This window comes from Solea solea, chromosome 2, assembly GCF_958295425.1.
Source record: "Solea solea chromosome 2, fSolSol10.1, whole genome shotgun sequence".
NCBI classification, from domain to species: domain Eukaryota; kingdom Metazoa; phylum Chordata; class Actinopteri; order Pleuronectiformes; family Soleidae; genus Solea; species Solea solea.
The window spans coordinates 34,231,110-34,250,923 of NC_081135.1; the positions used below are offsets into that span (position 1 = coordinate 34,231,110).

A 19,814-nucleotide genomic window follows, 5' to 3' on the forward strand; every position below is an offset into this window, starting at 1 on the left:
CTATCGTCTTGATGAGCCCATTCACACATCTTTCACACCCATTCAGGCGCTGCAACATGGGGTTAATAAGTGTCTTTCTCAAGAATTGAACCAAAGACAACTCGATCCTTACTTGTCACTTTTTTAATACTTTTACTTCTAAAACTTAGTACATTTTACATCAGAAAACACTGTCAACACAGACACTTTTTTTGTTTGTAAAATTCTATATAATTATCCATATATAATATTGTGATATAATTTTAAACTCAAATCAGACTCCCCTACTGAGAAGTTGCTTTTCTTCCTCCAAAACCTGTTTCACTTGACTGGCCCCCTACTGGCTGCTTGGGTTTGAGACCCGTGCTCCAAAATGTGTCATAATCACTTTATTTAATATATTTAGTTGAAATGAAAATGTCAAAAATGTTGGTCAGTGTTTCCCACCCCTCAAAATGGTGCAAAGAGTCACATTTAAGAAGTATGGAATGTAGGGCCAGGTGTAAAAAAACCCACAAAAAAACAAACGGCATGGATTCTGAGATTAAAGTCAGAATTCTGACTTTTTTCTCAGAATTCTGACTTTAATCTCAGTATAATGACTTTTTCCTCAGACTTTACTCTCATAATTCAGATTTTAATCTCATAATTCAGATTTTTTCATCAGACTTTAATCTCAGAATTCTGACTATCTATCTATCTATCTGTCTGTCTATCTATCTATCTATCTTTAATCTCTTTTACATGTGGCCTAATCCTTTTCCGTAAATAAGAAATTAAATCACATAACTTGTTTGTTTTTGTTTATTATTTAATTAAATCAACCCACTCAAAACAATTACCAAAAACATAGTTGAAGATTAATGTAGTGCTTGATTAATAGTCAATTAATTGTTGCCGTTCCTTGGAGTCAGTCAGTCAGTCACACTCGGCCACACTCTCCATGTGTCTTCACTCACAAATCACTTACTTCATTACCGTCGCTCCGTCTCAGTGTATACAAGTCATTTCAGTCTTATATGCGCAGAATAGTGTGAAAAACAGTAGTTTTCAGCATGCTTTATGCACGGCACATGCATGGTATATCCATGTTTCTTAATCCAACACCCCTTTTACCCAGTATCATTAAACAATATCATTGTTATACATGTCATTATGTCTCATTCAGTTCATAAATATGTGTTCGTATAGAAGAAATCATGGAGTGATGTCGTCTGGAGATCATTTCCCTAAAGGTTCAGAGGATGAGCGATGAATCTGGACATAACTTATTCCAGCGACAGTATGTCTTCCTGTTTGACATTTGCAGCATTAATAACTAAAAAGCACGTGGATGAGCCGCCTGATGTCTGATAAACAGCTCGGGTCTGTGTGATCTATGGCACTGTCCTGCCTCCTCACCGTAAACCCTGATTCATACTCCGATCACGCGACACTTGCAGAGCGACAGAAAGGACAAATGTAAGTCTTACTCACCTGTTGGACAGTACATTTAAAATCTCCTTCAATTTATAGTGATTACAGTTTAATTATGACAATAAATGATGATAAGGATGAAAGGGCAGCAATTCCATGGTTATTTAATACATTTTGCTGGTTCATTCTTTTATCGTCTACAGTTTTATCCTCCATATGAGGGTCACAGGGTGGCTGGTGCTAATCCCAGCTGACATAGGGTGTCCAATGCATGTTTTTGGACTGTGGGAGGAACCCAGAGAACCAGGAGGAAACCCACGCACACATGGGAAGAACATGCAGTGTTGAATTTTCATTAAAAGTTAGGTAAGAACAATCGATAAGTCCCACAGTTGTGCATTAAAATGTTTGTACGCATGGTTTAGGCACAGAATGAGCATCACTGTGAGGTAACTGGAAGAGCTGGCAGGAGGTAAGTGTGTGGTTACCATGGAGACAACTAAACAAGCTTTCACCAAAAGCATACATTGAAATTCAAAAAACAACAAGCTGGGAGTGCTTCTGACTGTACATGGTATGGTAAACATTCTTTAACCTCATCTAAGGAGAAAAAAAAACTTCAATATTTCATGGCTATTGAATCTGTCTGCAGAGATCATGTGACTGCATTTCTGATCACATGACCACTGGGTTTAAAAGGGCTTTTTGTGTGTTTATCCCGATGATGAAGGCCTTCACGGCTTTTACTGTAATACGATTCAACAGCCATGAAATATCAGAGACTTTTTAATTCATCAGCCTCTTCAGGGCCTCAGATGTTTTCAGTAAATTGAAAATAAGCCAAACCTGACCCAGCTCCACTTGTGATCACATGACACGTGAAGAGGAAGTTTCCCAGTGTTGTGTGTCTGCGTGTGTGTAGGTTTGTACTTTGAGAGCGTGCAGCAACACAAAGCAGGAGAAGTAAGAGCACAAACACTGTACAAAGCATCTGCACGCCGTTTAGAACATACAGTGCATTTTTTGAAAGAATGTACGCCACAGCTCACGCAGTTCTGATTCACGTCTTCGGCGGGACACGTCGTCTTCACTGTCAGCACAGGGTGTGTGACAGCACGAAGAGGAGGGCGTGGAGGGAGAACACGGGGAGAAGCGGCGTGGTCAGTGTCATGGCAGCTGAGAGCGGCGGCCGCTTCTTCTGCCGCGGGCCGTTGCACAGCGGCGTGTTGCAGCAGGTGATGCACACCGAGTTGAGCTTGCCGGTGCAGAACTGTTGGTAGCCAGAGGACGCGATGAGACAAGCTCCGGATGAGGCGCAGGATTTGCGGTAGTGTATCCCTGAAATGAGACACACAGATGCAGTAATTGTTTTTTTACGTTTGTTGTCTTTGCTTTCAGCTTCTCCACTACAGAGAATGGTCCACACACTGGCAACCCTCCAGTCACAAGCCAAGTTCCCTTTCCACTTGGCCTTGGGCTGCACACAGATGCAGAAATACTGTACAAAAAGTATGTAAAAATAACACAGATATATGTGTCTCTATAGTACTTTGGTTTGTTAATATCACGTTTCTTGTCCTAACTGCATCCAGGAAACTCAATTGGAGCTGCGTGGTGAAGGAAACAGCAGCAGCTGTGATTGAACATGCAGGTATTCCACGAGTTTCGTGATTGCTACATTTTCAATATTGCACATATTGATGACTGTGATGAATTAATGAATATTCATCTACTTCTATTGCTAATTTTATCAGTAGTAGAAGCCCATCAACATGGACAATTCAAACTTATGCATGAATGAAAAACTTAAGCATGAATGAAGACCACCAGGTTTGACTAAAGAGCTTTACAAAGTAAAAGGTACAAAACATAAACACAACAATTAAATTAAAATAATAAAAATAGTAAAATAATAAAATGAATACAATGTAAAAATCTTTTTAGATATAATATTTTCCTCCTGAAGTGAAGGCCAAGAAGAAGAAGAGATGGGTCTTTTTAATTTTTTTTTTAATAATTTGAGGGCAGAAAAACAGAAAAGGCTACGTTTCCTGGAGTTTTAAAGCTCATCTACTGTTATATCTGTACTGATATGTGGTGTGAAGCTGGAGAAGCTCAGAGAGGTGAGACGGTGAAGGTGCCAGGTCATTAAAGGCTTTCACAACCAATAATACATTTTTAAAATCAATCCTAAAACAAAGAGTGCAGGGAGCGCAACACAGGTGTGATGTCTTCCTTTTTATATGATAACCGTACAAATCCACTCATTACTTTTAATGCATTGTTAACTTTAAAGCTTTTCATTAAAACAACTCTGTCCTCAGTTCGACTGGTGTTCTTTCAGTGATGTCATCACTTTGTGTCTCCTCTACCAGTGAGCGACACAAAAATAACCATATTTGTATTTGTCAGTGAATACAAATGTAACATTATAAACTGCATTCATTATAGTTGTGTTATTTGCCGAGTGTCGCTCTTGTTGTTTTTTAAAAACCTCACAGGGCAGTAAAAGCACAGACGTGGCCTCGTATTACATTAATTTGCACTTTCATATTCAAAGTGAAGCACTACAGTAAGTGTGCGGCGATACTGACCCTGAATTAGGAAACAGAACAAAATAAAAACAGCAGACATTGCATTTGCTGTGGTTTTTAAAACGTGAACAGAGAGTTTCCAACTGCAAAATAAAACCCAATTATTGAAGTTAAACACTATTTAGATATCATAATATATGTAACAATATGTACATTTCTTCACTGATGTCTTGGGCCATCTGTGCCTTATTGATTTTGAGTATTTGTACTTTGGTTATTGGTTGTTTATGTTGTCATATATATATATTTTTATTTCTATGTTAAATGCCAATAAATGGCTTCAGTATATAGGTATAATTAGGCCTATAATGCACAGTAGTTGCATAATATGAACAAGACAAATTGTTATTGTTATTTGACAATTAATTGTGAGCAACATTTTAATGCATGTGACAGTAGAACATCCATCAGCATAAAGAAGGGCTATATTATCACATATGACAGCGTGGGTCAATTTCTCTCTGAATTTATTGTTGTTTGCACTATAGATATACTTTTCCCCCTTACTTTATCTTTGTTTTAGATGTTTTATGTTGTCTTTTATTGAAGTGGCATGAATCATCGAGGGAGGGAAATTCATTCTTGTCAAAAACAGAAATAAAAAGTAATTCATCACAGGCAGAGGAGAGTTGGGGCGGGGTTTATTATATGTCTAAATCAAACTTGACTAGGCAGGGAAATTAGATTGGAGTTGTTATATGAGCTGACATAAAGTTGTCACGCAGATAAATGTTCAGTGGGGACAATAAAACAGATAGCAGGTATTTTGGTGATAAAAAAAAAAACGGGGAGAATTTCATCAAGACATAAAAGTTAACAAGTTCTATGCTGCCTTTTGAATACCTCCAAATTCCTAATCCAGCTCCACAGATCCAAAAATTGCCTTTTTCTCTAAATAACTACAACAAAAACACACAAGATGTGTGTCCAATATACAACGCCTCACCATGTTTTGATTATTTCTATATAAATGCATAGAAAGAGAGGAAGAGGCTGGAGTAAGCTGGTGTGCAGAGTCCCAGTTGTTTTTGAGCCATTTTTGCGTTAAAGCACCATGAAGTTAACTGTGCTCACCAACACTCTGTGAACCACAGACATCTTATTTCACGGCAGAAACTGTTCAAATAGAAAAAGGCCACGGTGCTGGATCACGCAGTGAAAATCAAAACAGTGAAAAGGAAGATGAAAATCTGCTCAGGTCCCCTAATGCTCATCAGACTACATCAGAGTTCCTCGGTCCTGGTCCTGGGTGGTGATTGCTCTAAGACTGCAAGGGTGTTGTACTTAAATTTCATTACTAAACGTGTCACAAGTTTGTTCAGAATCAGCTGATCGTGTTACGTGATTTCCACATTCCCCATTAAAACCACTTGAATCTCACTTGAGCTTCAACTGTTCTCTATGGGACAACGAGAATAGGTTTTTTTTCACTGCGATGAGCTCGACGGTGAGTGAACAAATTTGGCAAAAACGTCACTTCCACAGAAGCTCAGCTTCCCTGGGAGTCGATGGAGCAGTGGGCGGGCGAGGATGCATGATGATTGCATGATGATTGGAGGAACAGTGTTGCAGCAACATACATGACAGCGGAGCCTTTTCTGCCTCAGTCCTGTGTGGTCAGCTGGTGGTTGTGTGTTATTTGCTTGGCGATATAGACCATTTTAATTTGTAAAAAACACTATTCTAGCATTTCAGTTTTTGCAGAATTTATGTATAAATAACTGGGCCTGAAATGAGCTTCCCCTGTTTCAAAGACCAGCAAATGCCACTGGTCTGTACTGTATGTTACGCCGAATCACAGCACTCTGTTATCCTATTGGTCAACGTCCAGGATCACGTCGTAGGAGATGTCAGACAAGGCAGGAAAATAGGAAAAATCAGGTCCGACACTATAGAAAAGAGTCAGTCACGACCAAATGGCTTGAAAACCGCTCTGAATTTGTGTCGTCTGGTCCCGGCATAATTCTTCTCACTCTTAATGTGTCACGGTTTTAGATACAACTTTCCAACAAAAAGAAAAAGCCTGCTTCACCTGGTGAGATGCTGTTTGCCAGCTTTCATCAGCGCCGCAGCCGCTGACGTGCCGCGCTGCAACATCCACACATCACTCGACTTTCAGGGCAATCAGTGGGGAATCATCACACTTATTTGTCTTGTCACCGCCGCTCCACTTAGTGCGCTGCCTCTGCGGAGACTGTGGGAACGATTCGTCTTCAGGGTGAAGACAAACTGGGCAAATGTATGCACACTGCAGTGACAAGAGACTAATGTGGCAACATTTGTCTGTGTGACATTCAACATTTATTTTTAATGCCAGGAAGTTAGTAAGGAGTCTTTTTTTTTCTTTTTTTTTGCCGATTCTGTATTTACCATACATTATATTTATGGGATTCCATGTATTATTATTATTATCTCTGGAAATTCTTTGTTTTTAACTTGACAAACATAATTTATTGAAATACTAACTGCAGCAGTGGCAGCTAATCAAGCAAATTTAAGTTATTATTAAGCCTTAAACACCCTGTTGCTGTATATATATATAGTGTAAAATGGCTTTTGTACATGTTTCCTCTATACAGTAACTCAAACATGGTCAAAGTAATGAACAATATAATGTGTATAGTGCTTTCTGATTTAGAATATGCCTTGTCATTATCGCTTCAAGTAAACATTCCTTTAAATCCCCTTTTAAAGGCGACTGACGTGTAATGTAGATGGATCCACATTACATGTCAATTGCCTTTAAAACTGCATAAATTGTCCTCATTACACTTGAGAAAATTTCCATAAAATGGATCCATGTGTATTGTTAAAAAGAGTTTATAGTTCAATATTGTATTTATTTATGGCCCATAAACTGCACTCAGTCAATTCTGTTTCCTAACACCAGTAAGAAACCATGTGAGACTTTATATTTAAGAGCAAAACACGAGTGCTGTGTGTCACGAAAGCAAAAAAAACTAAAAACCAGAGATGCGAGAGTGCACTTTGGTCCACTGGTGATTAAATGTGTGCACTGACTGTAGATAGACAACAAAATAGAAGAGTTGTTTTGAAGAGTTCTACAAAGAGATCTGCTGTGACTCACTCTTAACGGTACGATCCTTACTTGACACACAACGCAAAGACTAAAGCTAAATTATAGTCTCTCATTTAGTTCCTCACAAAAACACAAGAGCTCTCTTTGATGCTCTCGGTGACGGAAACAGAACACACTAATTCATAACACACAACTCTCTGAATAAACAAATCAGTCGTCACCTGCTCACTGTGGTGCTGCTAAACCTCACTTTATACAGTCTCTGGACTGGTACTGTACCATGAGGGCTCATAACCTTAAATACAACCTTATATTATATGAGATGGATTTATTCAGGCATGAGAAGTGTGTGAATTCTCTGTATGAGAATCTTTGATCTAACTGACCTCACTGATACAATAGTGCACTTGTATTCCCTTGCACATGCACACGTTTCATTGTGCAGCCACAGGAGGTGCAGTCTGTATGTAGTTATAATATACTGTATATTATACATAATGTGAAGGGTTTTTCTCTGTCAATATTCCACAAGCCAACATCTTTCTTATCTGCAGTTGTGAGTCGGAGTGAATGCAGATTCAGACTTTCTTTGGATAGGTGAACCGGAAACAACTCCATATAGGGGACGTACTTCAGTGCCTCCGCGTATCCTACGATACATATCCAAGTCACTGGCTCATCCAAGCAATCATGTGGCACGTGTACTTAAGGAGAATTGAGGCGCCTCGGTCCTTTCCGTTCCTATCTCTGAGGCAAATTGCACGGTGGCGGCAGTCAATCTGAATGCATCCACTGCATTTCATACTTGATAAATCATTCAAATGCCTATTTTTGTGCAGAGCGGCTATAATGACAAGACTGGGAGATAAAGGCTGGGATGTACAGAGGCATTCAGGCAGAAATTGTCTTATTAAAGATGTGCCGACACTATAGTGTGCTACGCCTGCCCTTTAGATTGGGGAGCAAATTTCGAAAAAGACAAGAGCTTATTACTTTTGCTCATGAGCAGCAGCAGCAGCAGGGAAAGGCAATAAAAAATGGCCACCAATTTTTGTTGGATGTGAAAATGAGGAAAACGAGATGTAAGACGGACAGACAGACAGACCATGTGAGCTGTGGTGTCCCACAAAGCACATAAACGCAACACAGACACATCACTCATTACCAGAAACACAGCAATAAATCCAGAAAACCACAGCCAACTTTCAAAAAGTCTGAACATAATTAAAGCTTTGGAACAATATTCCAAATCTGCAGTTTACAAATATGGCAAATAATCTGTATTTCTATTGCACCATTTCTACTGTAGACTTGACAACCACTCAAAACACTTCACACTTTTCCCTATATTCCGCTTTGCAATTCACTCATTCATATGCACATTCTCACAGTGCATCTGCCGTATGTGCACATTCATTTACATGCCGCCAGCACAGCTGTCAGGAGCAATTTCAGCTTCAGTGTCAGGCAGGGACGCTTCGACACGCACACTCAGGAGAACACGCAACAACTTCCTCCAACTGAAACTTAACTATGGGTCGTTTTGGTCAAACCCTGAATATGACGATGTTTTTAGGGCAAGTGTAGGTTAGGGTTAAAGACCGGACTGGGCAGTAAGTTACAGACACACGGTTATTATGATCGCAATTAGTGGTCGTGATAAAACCCTGGTTGATTATGACTGCTATCAGAGTCTATCTTTTCCTGCGCAGCTCCGGTTTGTGAGTTTCCAGTGAAGGTTATAAAAGAGCAGAATTGTCGAAAAGTGAAGCCGAGGGCAGTGAAAGTGATGTTAGACGTGACCTGCAAGTATAACTGCATCTCTCGTTTCCTTTCCTCACAGAATCAACCCTTTATACTGTATTTACGGTACATCAGAAGCTGCCATTTTAGATCAGCATGTTTTTAAAGAACAAAGTGAACCACTTTTGAGTTTTTAACGATAACTAAAGGCTACCGTATTTTCTCTTACATGTTTGGATGGGAATGATGAGCTGCAACACACAAATTCAGTGATAGAAGCTGCAAAATCCTAGACACTGTACCTTTAACCGTGATCATTTTAAAATACTATTTCTGAGTAAAATAATACACAATATTGTTGCATTTTATTGCAAAATGAGTATAAGTGTGGCTATGACAGGAAACTCCTGTAGAGAGTGATTTTTATGATGCAATTTAAACTGTTGAATGTAGTTTTTAAACCAAAATTTACTCCTTAACCACAGTAATACACTGTAAAAAATTACTGCGTAAATTTACAATAATTCCGTAACCTACTGTAGCTGCATCAAGGGCACAGTCTTCTATTTTTTCATTTATTTTAAATATTTTATTTATTTTAACTGCACCTCTGCGTTCCCCTATATCCACAACACATTCAACTGTTTTTTCGCCCCTCCATTAAACATCAGTGGTTATCTTTTCTGTGCTGTGCTGCGGCGACACAGTGGGTTTATCAGAGCTCCTCCACTGATAAGGTTGATAAGAGCGCCAACACTGAGGCTGTAATCCTTCAGCTGTGAGCACGGAAATTACACTCTTTTGTTCCACTTTCTTCCTCTTTTTTAGCTCAAACATGTTATATTCCGGTCACACGACGGCGGCGCGGTGCACGTCTCTCGCTCTCTCTCTCGACCACATGTCACGTGTGCTTTAAAACTGTACTTTTCAAAAACAAATGTTACCATTGTCAAATGATTTCACAGTCATCGAGTTCACAGTCAGTCTGAGCTGATTAAACCGTTCCGCTCCACACTTTAGCCTCTGCTGTTTCTGAGTATCGCAGCGACAATAATCATTAAAAGTTACGCAGTGGGGCTTTAACGAGATATTCAGGGGTTTACCAACTTATCAACTTTTCTATTTTCCAACATCTGAGTCAGTGATTTTAAAAAGAAGTATCAGACCAATAACAACAGTGAGTATCAGACTGGTTCATTCCTGGTTTATTGCCATGCAATTGTTACTGACCCAGGGCCAGACTAAACTTTTATGGGGCCCTAAGCTGAATTAGATTTTGGGGCCCTGCTCCCACCACCTCGGAGTAGCAGGTGCTTGACTTTTATTAATACAAATGGAACACTATCAGTTGCATTAATTATAGTTTGGTTATTTACACCAAACCTGTGTCACTTGTGTTTGTTTTATTAACCTTAGAGGGCAGTAAACAATATCACAAAAGTATTAGTATTATTAGTATTAATTTGCACATTTTTCCACTATACAGTTCTAGCACGACTCAGCTCGGCTCGACTCTGCTCAGTTTGCTATCAGTCACGTTTGTTGTTCATCAGTTCATAGTACCTCCTCAATGTGGGCGGGGTTGTCATAGCACGGCTGCACGGAACATGTTTTCAGGATTTATAAGTAGTTTTTAACTGATCTACAGTTCGGCACTGTTCGGTTTGGTTCTTGTGTTGGACGTCGCGCTCATGACTCTTCCAGTGACGACACTCTCTGACCAATCGTTGGCCAACAGTCTGTCAACGTCACGTTTTAGAAGAGTCGAGTTGAGCCGTGACGAGTCGTGCAACTGTATAGTGGAAAAGCGTCAAATGTGGTGATACTGAACTTGTAAACCAGTTTAGTAACTTTGTTTTTTTCTCAGAACTCAGAACAGAACATCTCCGAAATACAACAAAATAGCTTAAGCCAGGCATGTCCAAAGTCCGCAGCTTCGGTTTTGTAGTGTATTATTTATGATCAGGGAGGGACATGGACAGAAAATTGTCCTCGGACACCCAATAGCTCAGGTGGTAAGGAGTTGTGCTTTAAAACCCAAGAGTCCCAGATTCAAAATCCACCTTTAACAGACAGATATATTCACTAATCTCCATATATTATGTTATTTAACTCCAGATGTGAAAGAAAGGCACCCCATAATATGTAATTATTATAAAACAGTGCATTTGTATGTAAATGTTACTGTTGGCCCCCAGAAATCTTCACAAAAAAGTTTGGACACCCCCTGGCTTAAGCTCAACACTATTTAGATATCTAAATAAATCTAAAGTTATCTAGAAGTTTTCCTCCACAGACTAAGCAGTGACTGAGTTGGTTTATGCCTTGGTCCGGCTCTGCACTGACTCCGGGCTTATCTTTCAGTGCCTCCAGTGATAGTTACAGAGGGTGAAGAGCTGCTGCCTTTGTCTCCGCTGACCTCGGATCAGTTTGGTTCCAGCTCACAGCTAAATCCTGGCTGCTGGCTGAGTGTGCTGGAGAGCTCTTGTTCTTTGTGTTGTTCTTTGTATTAAAGGATGCTTCAAACATGCCAGCAGCATAAACAAGTCTCTTGATGTCGCTTCAAAACATCTTTCTGTTGACAGCGGTTCCATTGATTCAGTAAATATAACTGCGAGCAAGACAAACACACCAAACCTGCTCATGAATAACGATAATGTTGCCTGAAAACACGCACAGACGTCACTCGCGCCACCTCGGATTTAAGCCATACTGATTTCATGCCAATGACTAAAAGACAACACTTCGAGTCCCACGATTCAAGGTTGAAATCATGGTTCTATAACCTGATCCATTGTCCTCTCACAAGGTTTCTCAAAAATCTGCTCTGCTCTAAGATTTTACTGACAGAAAAACAGAGGAGGGATAAAAAAAGACGAGGAGCGGATTGATCGTATGGATGCTAACACTGGTGTTGGAAGTGGATCAATACGAGCATGCTGTGATCGACTCTTTAGTTTCTCTTCTCTAACTTCACTACGTTGATCCCATTTCATCAAAGAGTAGAAAAGTCATAACTTATGTATAAAACTATGCAGGGTCTTTAACCACAGACTGTGTATAAGAATTTGATGTATCGTTCCAGTTTATACATAATATACTGTATAGCCACCAGAGGGCGACTCCACAGAACTGAGTATAGGTCTCACTTGATACAATGACATCAGTGAATATTTTCTTTCCTAAGGAAAATGGTCTCAGTCGCCATTTTCAGCTCCTCTTGAAATGAAATGAAAAGTTGAATATGCAAACACAAATGTATAAGATAAATGGAATAAATAAAGTTGCAGTTACTCGAAAAGGAGTGAGGAGAAGTCTAGCTTATTGGCTCCCTAACCCTTCTCCACAAATTATGTTAAATGAAGTCTACTTGGCAAGTAGATGTGTGTAAATGTTTGTTTTCTTCAAGAGTGTAGCAAATAAGTAAAAGCCCCTACAATACCTGGTAACTTCATTTCATTATTTCCTTGGAATTCAATCTTTTTATTTCCTTTTAAACAGTTTCAAACTTGAACATTGCTGTGTTTCCGACTTCAAATCTGCTCCATAGTCTCACCCAGATCAAAAATATATGCAAAACATCGCATTTTGAAGTCAAGATTGTTCCTTAAGATGTGTCTATGTAATCTTACTAGCTAGATAGATAGATGGATAGATAGATCGATAGATAGATAGGTAAAAGAAAACAGTAACAAGGTGAAAACTCTATGTGAGACTCACCATCTTCCTTCACCAGGACTTCCTTCTGACACATGTCCTGCACGTTCACGGTGCAGTTGACGATGAACTCGGGGCTGGAGCAGTCGTGTGTCATCTCCTCACACTGGTAACACTGGATCTGCAGAGCCAGCCCTACACACACACACACACACAGCATTGACTTCCATTCATTTGGACAGCCTGAACACAGTGTCATCCTTAACTTTAACCCTAACAAGTTAACCGTAACCTCAACAACCACAATCTAAATCTTATCCCCAAACTTCACCAGCTCCTCACAAATTAGGTTCTGCCACATTAGGACCAGGTTTTAAACTACTGGTCCTCACAGATGTTAAAACATACATATTCACACGTACACACACAGAGAAACACACACTGTCACATTTGTTTTTTCACAGGTTAAAGTGCTTCCACCGTCAGCTCATTATTCACATACATAGCCTAGTCCATTTATTTCCTTTGCGATCATAAATAAAGTGAAAGTGACACTGTGATGTCACAGATGTGTTGGAGCCGCTGGTAAACATACATTTATCTAACCAACATGTCGATGCAGGCAGCCCTTCATCATGTCTCGCTCTCATAGTTGACATTTCACCCGGATTATGATGATAAATCTGATATTATTCTGCAGCCAGAGCTGCTGATCTGTTTTCCCATGATCCAACAGAAATGGTGGGGTCATGAACGCTCACACATAATTTAGTTCAGACAAATTATACCAGCATGTAAATGATGAGCATGAAATACTTCCATGATCAAGATCGAAGTCTTTTGCACAGTGAAAACAGTGTCCAGAGAAATTCTTACTTTTTTTAACATATCAAGAATTATTGACAATAAAAATATCACTTTGAAGTACTGTACTATAAGTGATTACTGTACTGTGTATAGTATAAAATAATGCTAAATTCCAGTACTTTCCGTCACCTTGTAAAAGATTAGAATAAGCAACATAATAAAATATGATTCCAAATAACATAACAGTGACTTTCACCTGCATCCTCTGCATCACAATACACATTTATATCATGTAAAAACAGCAATATAATAAATAATATAGTAACAATAATCCTCAGGAAGGGTGGGTTTGCATAAGTTGTACATTTTACCTTTGATACTTGCTGATATATAGTATATAATCAGTAACTCTAGCATAGAAACAGTGGTATTTTTTTTTATTAAGCAGTAATATTCACACCAACTGATTTCCCAGCTTGGTAATAACAATGGTAATAGTAGAAATGGTAATAATATTGTTGTTTTCAAAGTGATATCCTTGGTAATGAGGATCACTATAGATGTAAATACCTTCTCATTAAACTGTATGTGAATTAATTGTAATTGCTACCAAACTATTACATGAAAAACAATTACTTACATATTGTATTACTACCAAGCGTGACCTAATAATAATATAGAGATGAAAGGATTTAATTGCAAAGCTTATTAGTATTTATGAAATAGTCGAATTGTTAAAAACCAATCTGATTATCTCAAATAAAAACCAGTCTCGTTGCAGCTTTGACAGAAAGAGGAAATAAGACTTCAAAGTCGTGGCACAGTTTAAAGTGCAGTGATGCTGTTCTCCATATATGATCAGCACAGCAGTCTCTATCCAAACTTACCTGGATCAGTGGAGCGCAGCGCCGCGAACAATCTTTGGAGACTAAACTCAAGAGAAGCATTTGCTACTTTAAATTGTGGATGTCGCAATAAAAGTTTTCCAACATCATCATCATCATCATTACAATGATGAGCCAGGATCAGGAAGAAAGAACAGAAAGAACAGCAAGGAGGTGTCTCCAGACTGTGCGCGCTATTTTCCATCAACCCAAACAACGAACACCTTCCTTTTAACCTGCTCCTTGCGCTCATTCACACATGAAGAGAAAACAGAGGCAGTGTTACCTGAGCTGGAGAAGAGCAAGAGCAAAGTTGAGACGGTGAGGAGCCGCATCGTGCGCTTAGTGCAACTCTGAGCAGAAACATGAGAGGCGGCTGTTCGCCGGCTCCGAGGCGCAGGGACGCAGCAGCAGCAGCAGCAGCGGCAGCATCAGCAGCAGCATCAGCATCAGCAGCAGCAGCAGGCTGCCACCACAAACATCTGTCTCAGCCTAGTGACTCCTTATGCGACGTCTTATCCGCCGGTGCGCGGGCACGTGTGCGCACACATGCACGCGCATGAGACCAGAAAGTGTGCTTCTGACAGTGATGCCGAAGTGTATTCGACCAAAGAGAGTACTGGAATAGTCTACTCAAGTAAATGTACCACTATTTTGATACAAAAGTAAAAGCATTGGTCTAAAAATGTACTCAAGTTAAACTCAAGTACTTTATTGCATCGTGTAAAAAGGGGACAAGGGGACACAAATCTCACATTAATTGTTTTTAAGTAAAAGCAATCCTTACAAATTAAAGTGCTCGGTTGGTGTAGTAGTTAGCGCTCTTGCCTTAGCAGCAAGATGACCCCGGTTTGTGACCCGATCCATGGAGTTTGCATGTTCTCCCCGTGTGTGCATGGGTTTTCTCCAGGTTCTCCAGTTTCCTCCCACAGTCCAAAAACATGCAGACAAAATTGGACACTCTAAATTGATCATATGTGTGAGAGTGGATGGTTGTTTGTCTCTATGTGGCCCTGTGATGGACTGGTGACACATCCAGGGTGTATACCACCTTTGACCCTATGTCCATGACCCTCATGTGGAGGATGAAGTGGTAGAATGAGTCATTGCTCCACTCACAACAGCAGAAATAGGTTGGTGGCTCTGAGCTTAGTTAACGTGACAGCGACAAGCGGCACTTGTCGAAGACGACTTCAGTGAGGAAATATTTTTGAAAATCTTTATGATAGAAATAGTAAAATCCTTTGACAACCAAATAATGTAATGTCCATCGACAGAAACCAAAATCACACAGAAAATCCAAGACTCGGATAAATTAACCCTCAGGCTTCAGTTTAATTTACTACCCTCTTAAGTCATTAAGGACAAAAATGTCCATAATGTGCCTGAGGTGTTTTGTAAGTGTTTTTGAGCACAGTAGTTCTATTTAATCAGCATTTGGGGATAAAGCTCTCACTTTCTTCCTGTGGCAGATCAATACACACTTGTTGGATTAATAAGCATTTACAGGTGATGGTAATGAGGGAACATGTCGTGGCTAACTAACTTAATAGGACTAGTTAATGAAAATGATGGAGTTCACACTTATCAGGCTTCAAAATTCCAATACTTATCAGTAGGATTCCTTCATTGTCAGTTGAGTGGATTTATTGACAAGGTAGCTTAAACGCGAGTAAAAGATTTGAGTCTCCTGACAGACATAAAATCATAATTTTGCATCAGCAACTCCAACAACAAAGTTTGTGGTGGCACTTTGTGGTGCTTTATGTTAACGTATATATTTTGTGCACGCCTCGTTAAATCACATCACATTGCTACCGCTGCTGATTTCACCACTGGAATCAATAAAGTTTCATCAAGGGTCAGAAAGGAGCTGACTGACAAGAACAGTGTCCAAGAAGACGGAGTGTCGGCTCCATGGCTGAGAATCGCGAATCCTTTTCACTGTGCCAAACTTATTTAAATCAATAAACTAATCAAAAAGCTGGAGGCTCACGGCCTCACTCACATGGAGTCATGCTGGGGGGGGGAAACAACTAGGTTTAAACTAAAAAAGTTTTAAAGTCATCCTGTAACGCTGTGTCTTTAATGGAGTCAGAAGCTCATTTCAGTGTTCTACTGCAGTGTTTCCAAAACTTTTTATACATGAAAAACTAGTGCAGCCCAGTTCAGAATACAAATTTATCCTGACACAAGCACATTTGTGCACAATAAACCGTTTGTGATGAGTAACGCCTATGATATTATTATGAATATAGGTCAAACAGCCGGCCTTCAAAGGTGCAGCGTTGTGCAGATAAATTCTCCAAGGGTCCAGACTTTGTCTGATGTAATGAACAAATCAGACATTGTTTGTTCAGCAGCCGTCAGATTCTTTTAAATCAACAGCTGATGTTTGCAAAGGCTTCAAATGTAATTTTTCCTCTGAGTTATTTATTGAATTTTCATCTGTATGTATGAGTCATTCTAAACAAAGTCCAGAATCACAAGCAGGATAAATAATAACTTACATAAGTCATTGTTTAACTAAATATAAAGTACTTTGCAAAACAGTCTCAGGCCACCATTATATTTGTTGTTTCACCTATGCTATAATGATCATACACTATATAAATATTTTCTCAATCTCTTGGAGAATCAGTGTCTTTGTCGCCAGAGAGGAGAGAGTTGGAAAAATGTCTGTACATAGTTACATTTCTTTCACCCGTTTTTGTACATTGAGACAAAAACTCAAACACATGTAAATTTTACATACAAAACCCAAATACAAAGTGTATAAATTCAATAAAACAATATTTTTTACTGATAAAATTAGTAATATCCTTTGACAACAACAACAAAAAATGCAATGTCCATCAATAGAAAACAAAATCCTCAACCTAGAGCTGGATTCAAAATCACACAGGAAGTGCTCTCTTATTTTATTTATTTATATTTTGAGCAGTGTAGTTCTATTAAATCAACATTAATCTTTAAAGTTGTTACTTGTGTCCGTTGGCAGATCAATACACAGTTGTTCCACTAATGAGCATTTACAGCAGCAGGATGATGTTTGTGGGATATTGACGGAAAATGAAGCTAATGACAGTGTTTGTTTTCACGGTAATGAGGGAACATGTCGCTCACTGCAGTGTGGCTAACTCACTCAATAGGACAAGTTTATGGAAGTTCACACTTTTTGGGCTTCAAAACTTAAAAAAATACTCATTAGTAGGATTCATTCATTGTTGGTTGATTGGATTTGTTGACATGGTAGCCAAAAAGTGAATTAAAGTTTTATTGGGAATCGTATTCTTTGCTAATAAAGCATGGTTATGCGGTTAAGAACGGTTAAATCGTTTAATCAACTTCAGTCTGGATCAAACCGATCAAATATTGAATAATTATCAGTTCATGAAGACCAAACAGAAGCAGAACAACAACAACAGCAACAACAAAACTTACTTAAAAGTCACACACTGCAGCTTTAAATGGTAAAAGTGCTTGTATACTTTTTCACAAATATCACAGACGGACGAGCGTCTCCTTCAGCTTTGAGCATTGCGGGTGATCGTTTCATGTAAGGTCTAAAAACCTGCCTGAAGAATTCTTGCTTGGCTCTACTTTTGAGCCTGACAGCATAACGACCTGTCCTTAACCACACCCCAAACTCAATTTATAGCGTGTATGCATCACTACACCTTCCAGCACCTGCTGCACGAGGACAGAATAGATTTTAGTGAAGAACAAACCTGTGAAAGGCAAACTGCTGATCTGCAGCACCGGAGGGTATTTCAGTGCTTCGTCACTGTTTTCACTCGTCTCAACGCGAAACGGATTTTTGGTTTGTGTCAACCTCGTGTCGAAACTCCAGCAGTCTGATGCAGAGCTGTTACAATCGTCCTCTTTTAATTAGCGGATGAAATAACAGTGTGTCAGCATCGAACCAAGGAGCCGTGAAGAAGTTGTTTGTGATTTACTGTCCTCATCAGCTTAATTGGATCTTGGATAATTATACATGGGGACATAATTGAATATTATGAATGTCTACTTAAGAGTAGAAAACAGACGTCGACGTCACATTTTAGGCAATGAAAGGATGTGAATTCAGAACTGGAGATAGTTTCACTGTGAAATGAGATGTTAAGTGATTAAGTTAAAGTGCTGGCTTTAAAGAAAAAGAAATAATGTACAGCAATTAAAGGATTTACTGCATTCGGAGATGATCGAGTGTTTTGGCAACAAAAAAATCTATTCACAACCTCTTAAAATCTGTTTTCTTTTGCCATGACAAGATTGGACTCGAAATTTAAAGAATAAAGTTGGAATATCATGTCGACTTAAATCTCGACATGATATTCCAACTTTATTCTTTAAATTTCGAGTCCAATCTTTCGAGATTAAACTTAACAGTCGTCCAAAAAGTCACTAAGATGTCATAGTTAGACGACATACTAACCTATGACATTTTTGTCAAATTTTGGACGACCTATTAACCTATGACATTTTTCACAACCTCTTAAAATCTGTTTTCTTTTGCCATGACAAGATTGGACTCGAAATTTAAAGAATAAAGTTGGAATATCATGTCGACTTAAATCTCGACATGATATTCCAACTTTATTCTTTAAATTTCGAGTCCAATCTTTCGAGATTAAACTTAACAGTCGTCCAAAAAGTCACTAAGATGTCATAGTTAGACGACATACTAACCTATGACATTTTTGTCAAATTTTGGACGACATATTAACCTATGACATTTTTGTCAAATTTTGGACGACATACTAACCTATGACATTTTTGTCAAATTTTGGACGACATACTAAACTATGACATTTTTGTCAAATTTTGGACGACATACTAAACTATGACATTTTTGTCAAATTTCGGACGACATACTAAACTATGACTTTTTGTCACATTTTTGACGACATACTAAACTATGACATTATCGTCAAAATTTGGACGACATACTAACCTAAGACATTTTTGTCAAATCTCGGATGACATACTAAACTATGACATTTTGGTCTCATTTTGGACGACACTCTAAACTATGACTTTTTGTCACATTTTTGACGACACACTAAACCATGACATTCTTGTCAAATTTTGGACGACATACTAAACTATGACATTTTGGTCTCATTTTCGACGACATACTAAACTATGACATTTTTGTCACATTTTCAACGACATGCTAACCTATGACATTTTTGTCAAATTTCGGACGACATACTAAACTATGACATTTTGTTAAAATTTTGGACGACATAGTAACCTATGACTTTTTTGTCACTTTTTGATCGACATACTAAACTATGACTTTTTGTCAAATTTTCGACGACATACTAAACTATGACTTTTTTGTCACATTTTCGACAACATACAAACCTATGATTTTTTTGTCACATTTTCAACGACATACTAATCTATGACATTTTTGTCAAATTTCGGACGACATACTAACCTATGACATTTCAGTCAAAATTTGGACGACATACTAACCTATGACATTTTTGTCAAATTTCAGGCGACATACTAAACTATGACTTTTTGTCACATTTTTGACGACATACTAAACTATTACATTTTTGTCAAAATTTGGACGACATACTAAACTATGACATTTTGGTTTCATTTTGGACGACACACTAAACTATGACTTTTTGTCACATTTTTGACGACACACTCAACTATGACTTTTTGTCACAT

The 19,814-nt window shown here is 38.7% G+C and overlaps 1 protein-coding gene across 2 annotated transcripts; it reads right to left on the bottom strand.

The window, feature by feature from the left end:
* Positions 1-301: 301 nt before the first annotated feature.
* On the bottom strand, positions 302-14,620 carry LOC131455431 (ly6/PLAUR domain-containing protein 1-like). Of its 2 annotated transcripts, none has more exons than XM_058623046.1 (3): positions 14,407-14,620; positions 12,493-12,624; positions 302-2,733 (listed from the first exon to the last, which is right to left on the bottom strand). In XM_058623046.1, exons 1-3 carry the CDS (start codon positions 14,453-14,455, stop codon positions 2,489-2,491), a joined length of 426 nt encoding a protein of 141 aa, XP_058479029.1. In that variant the 5' UTR covers positions 14,456-14,620; the 3' UTR covers positions 302-2,488. The 2 variants fall into 2 exon arrangements, with proteins under 2 accessions (XP_058479029.1, XP_058479028.1); XM_058623045.1 differs by lacking the exon at positions 14,407-14,620 and adding an exon at positions 14,124-14,360.
* Positions 14,621-19,814: the final 5,194 nt, after the last annotated feature.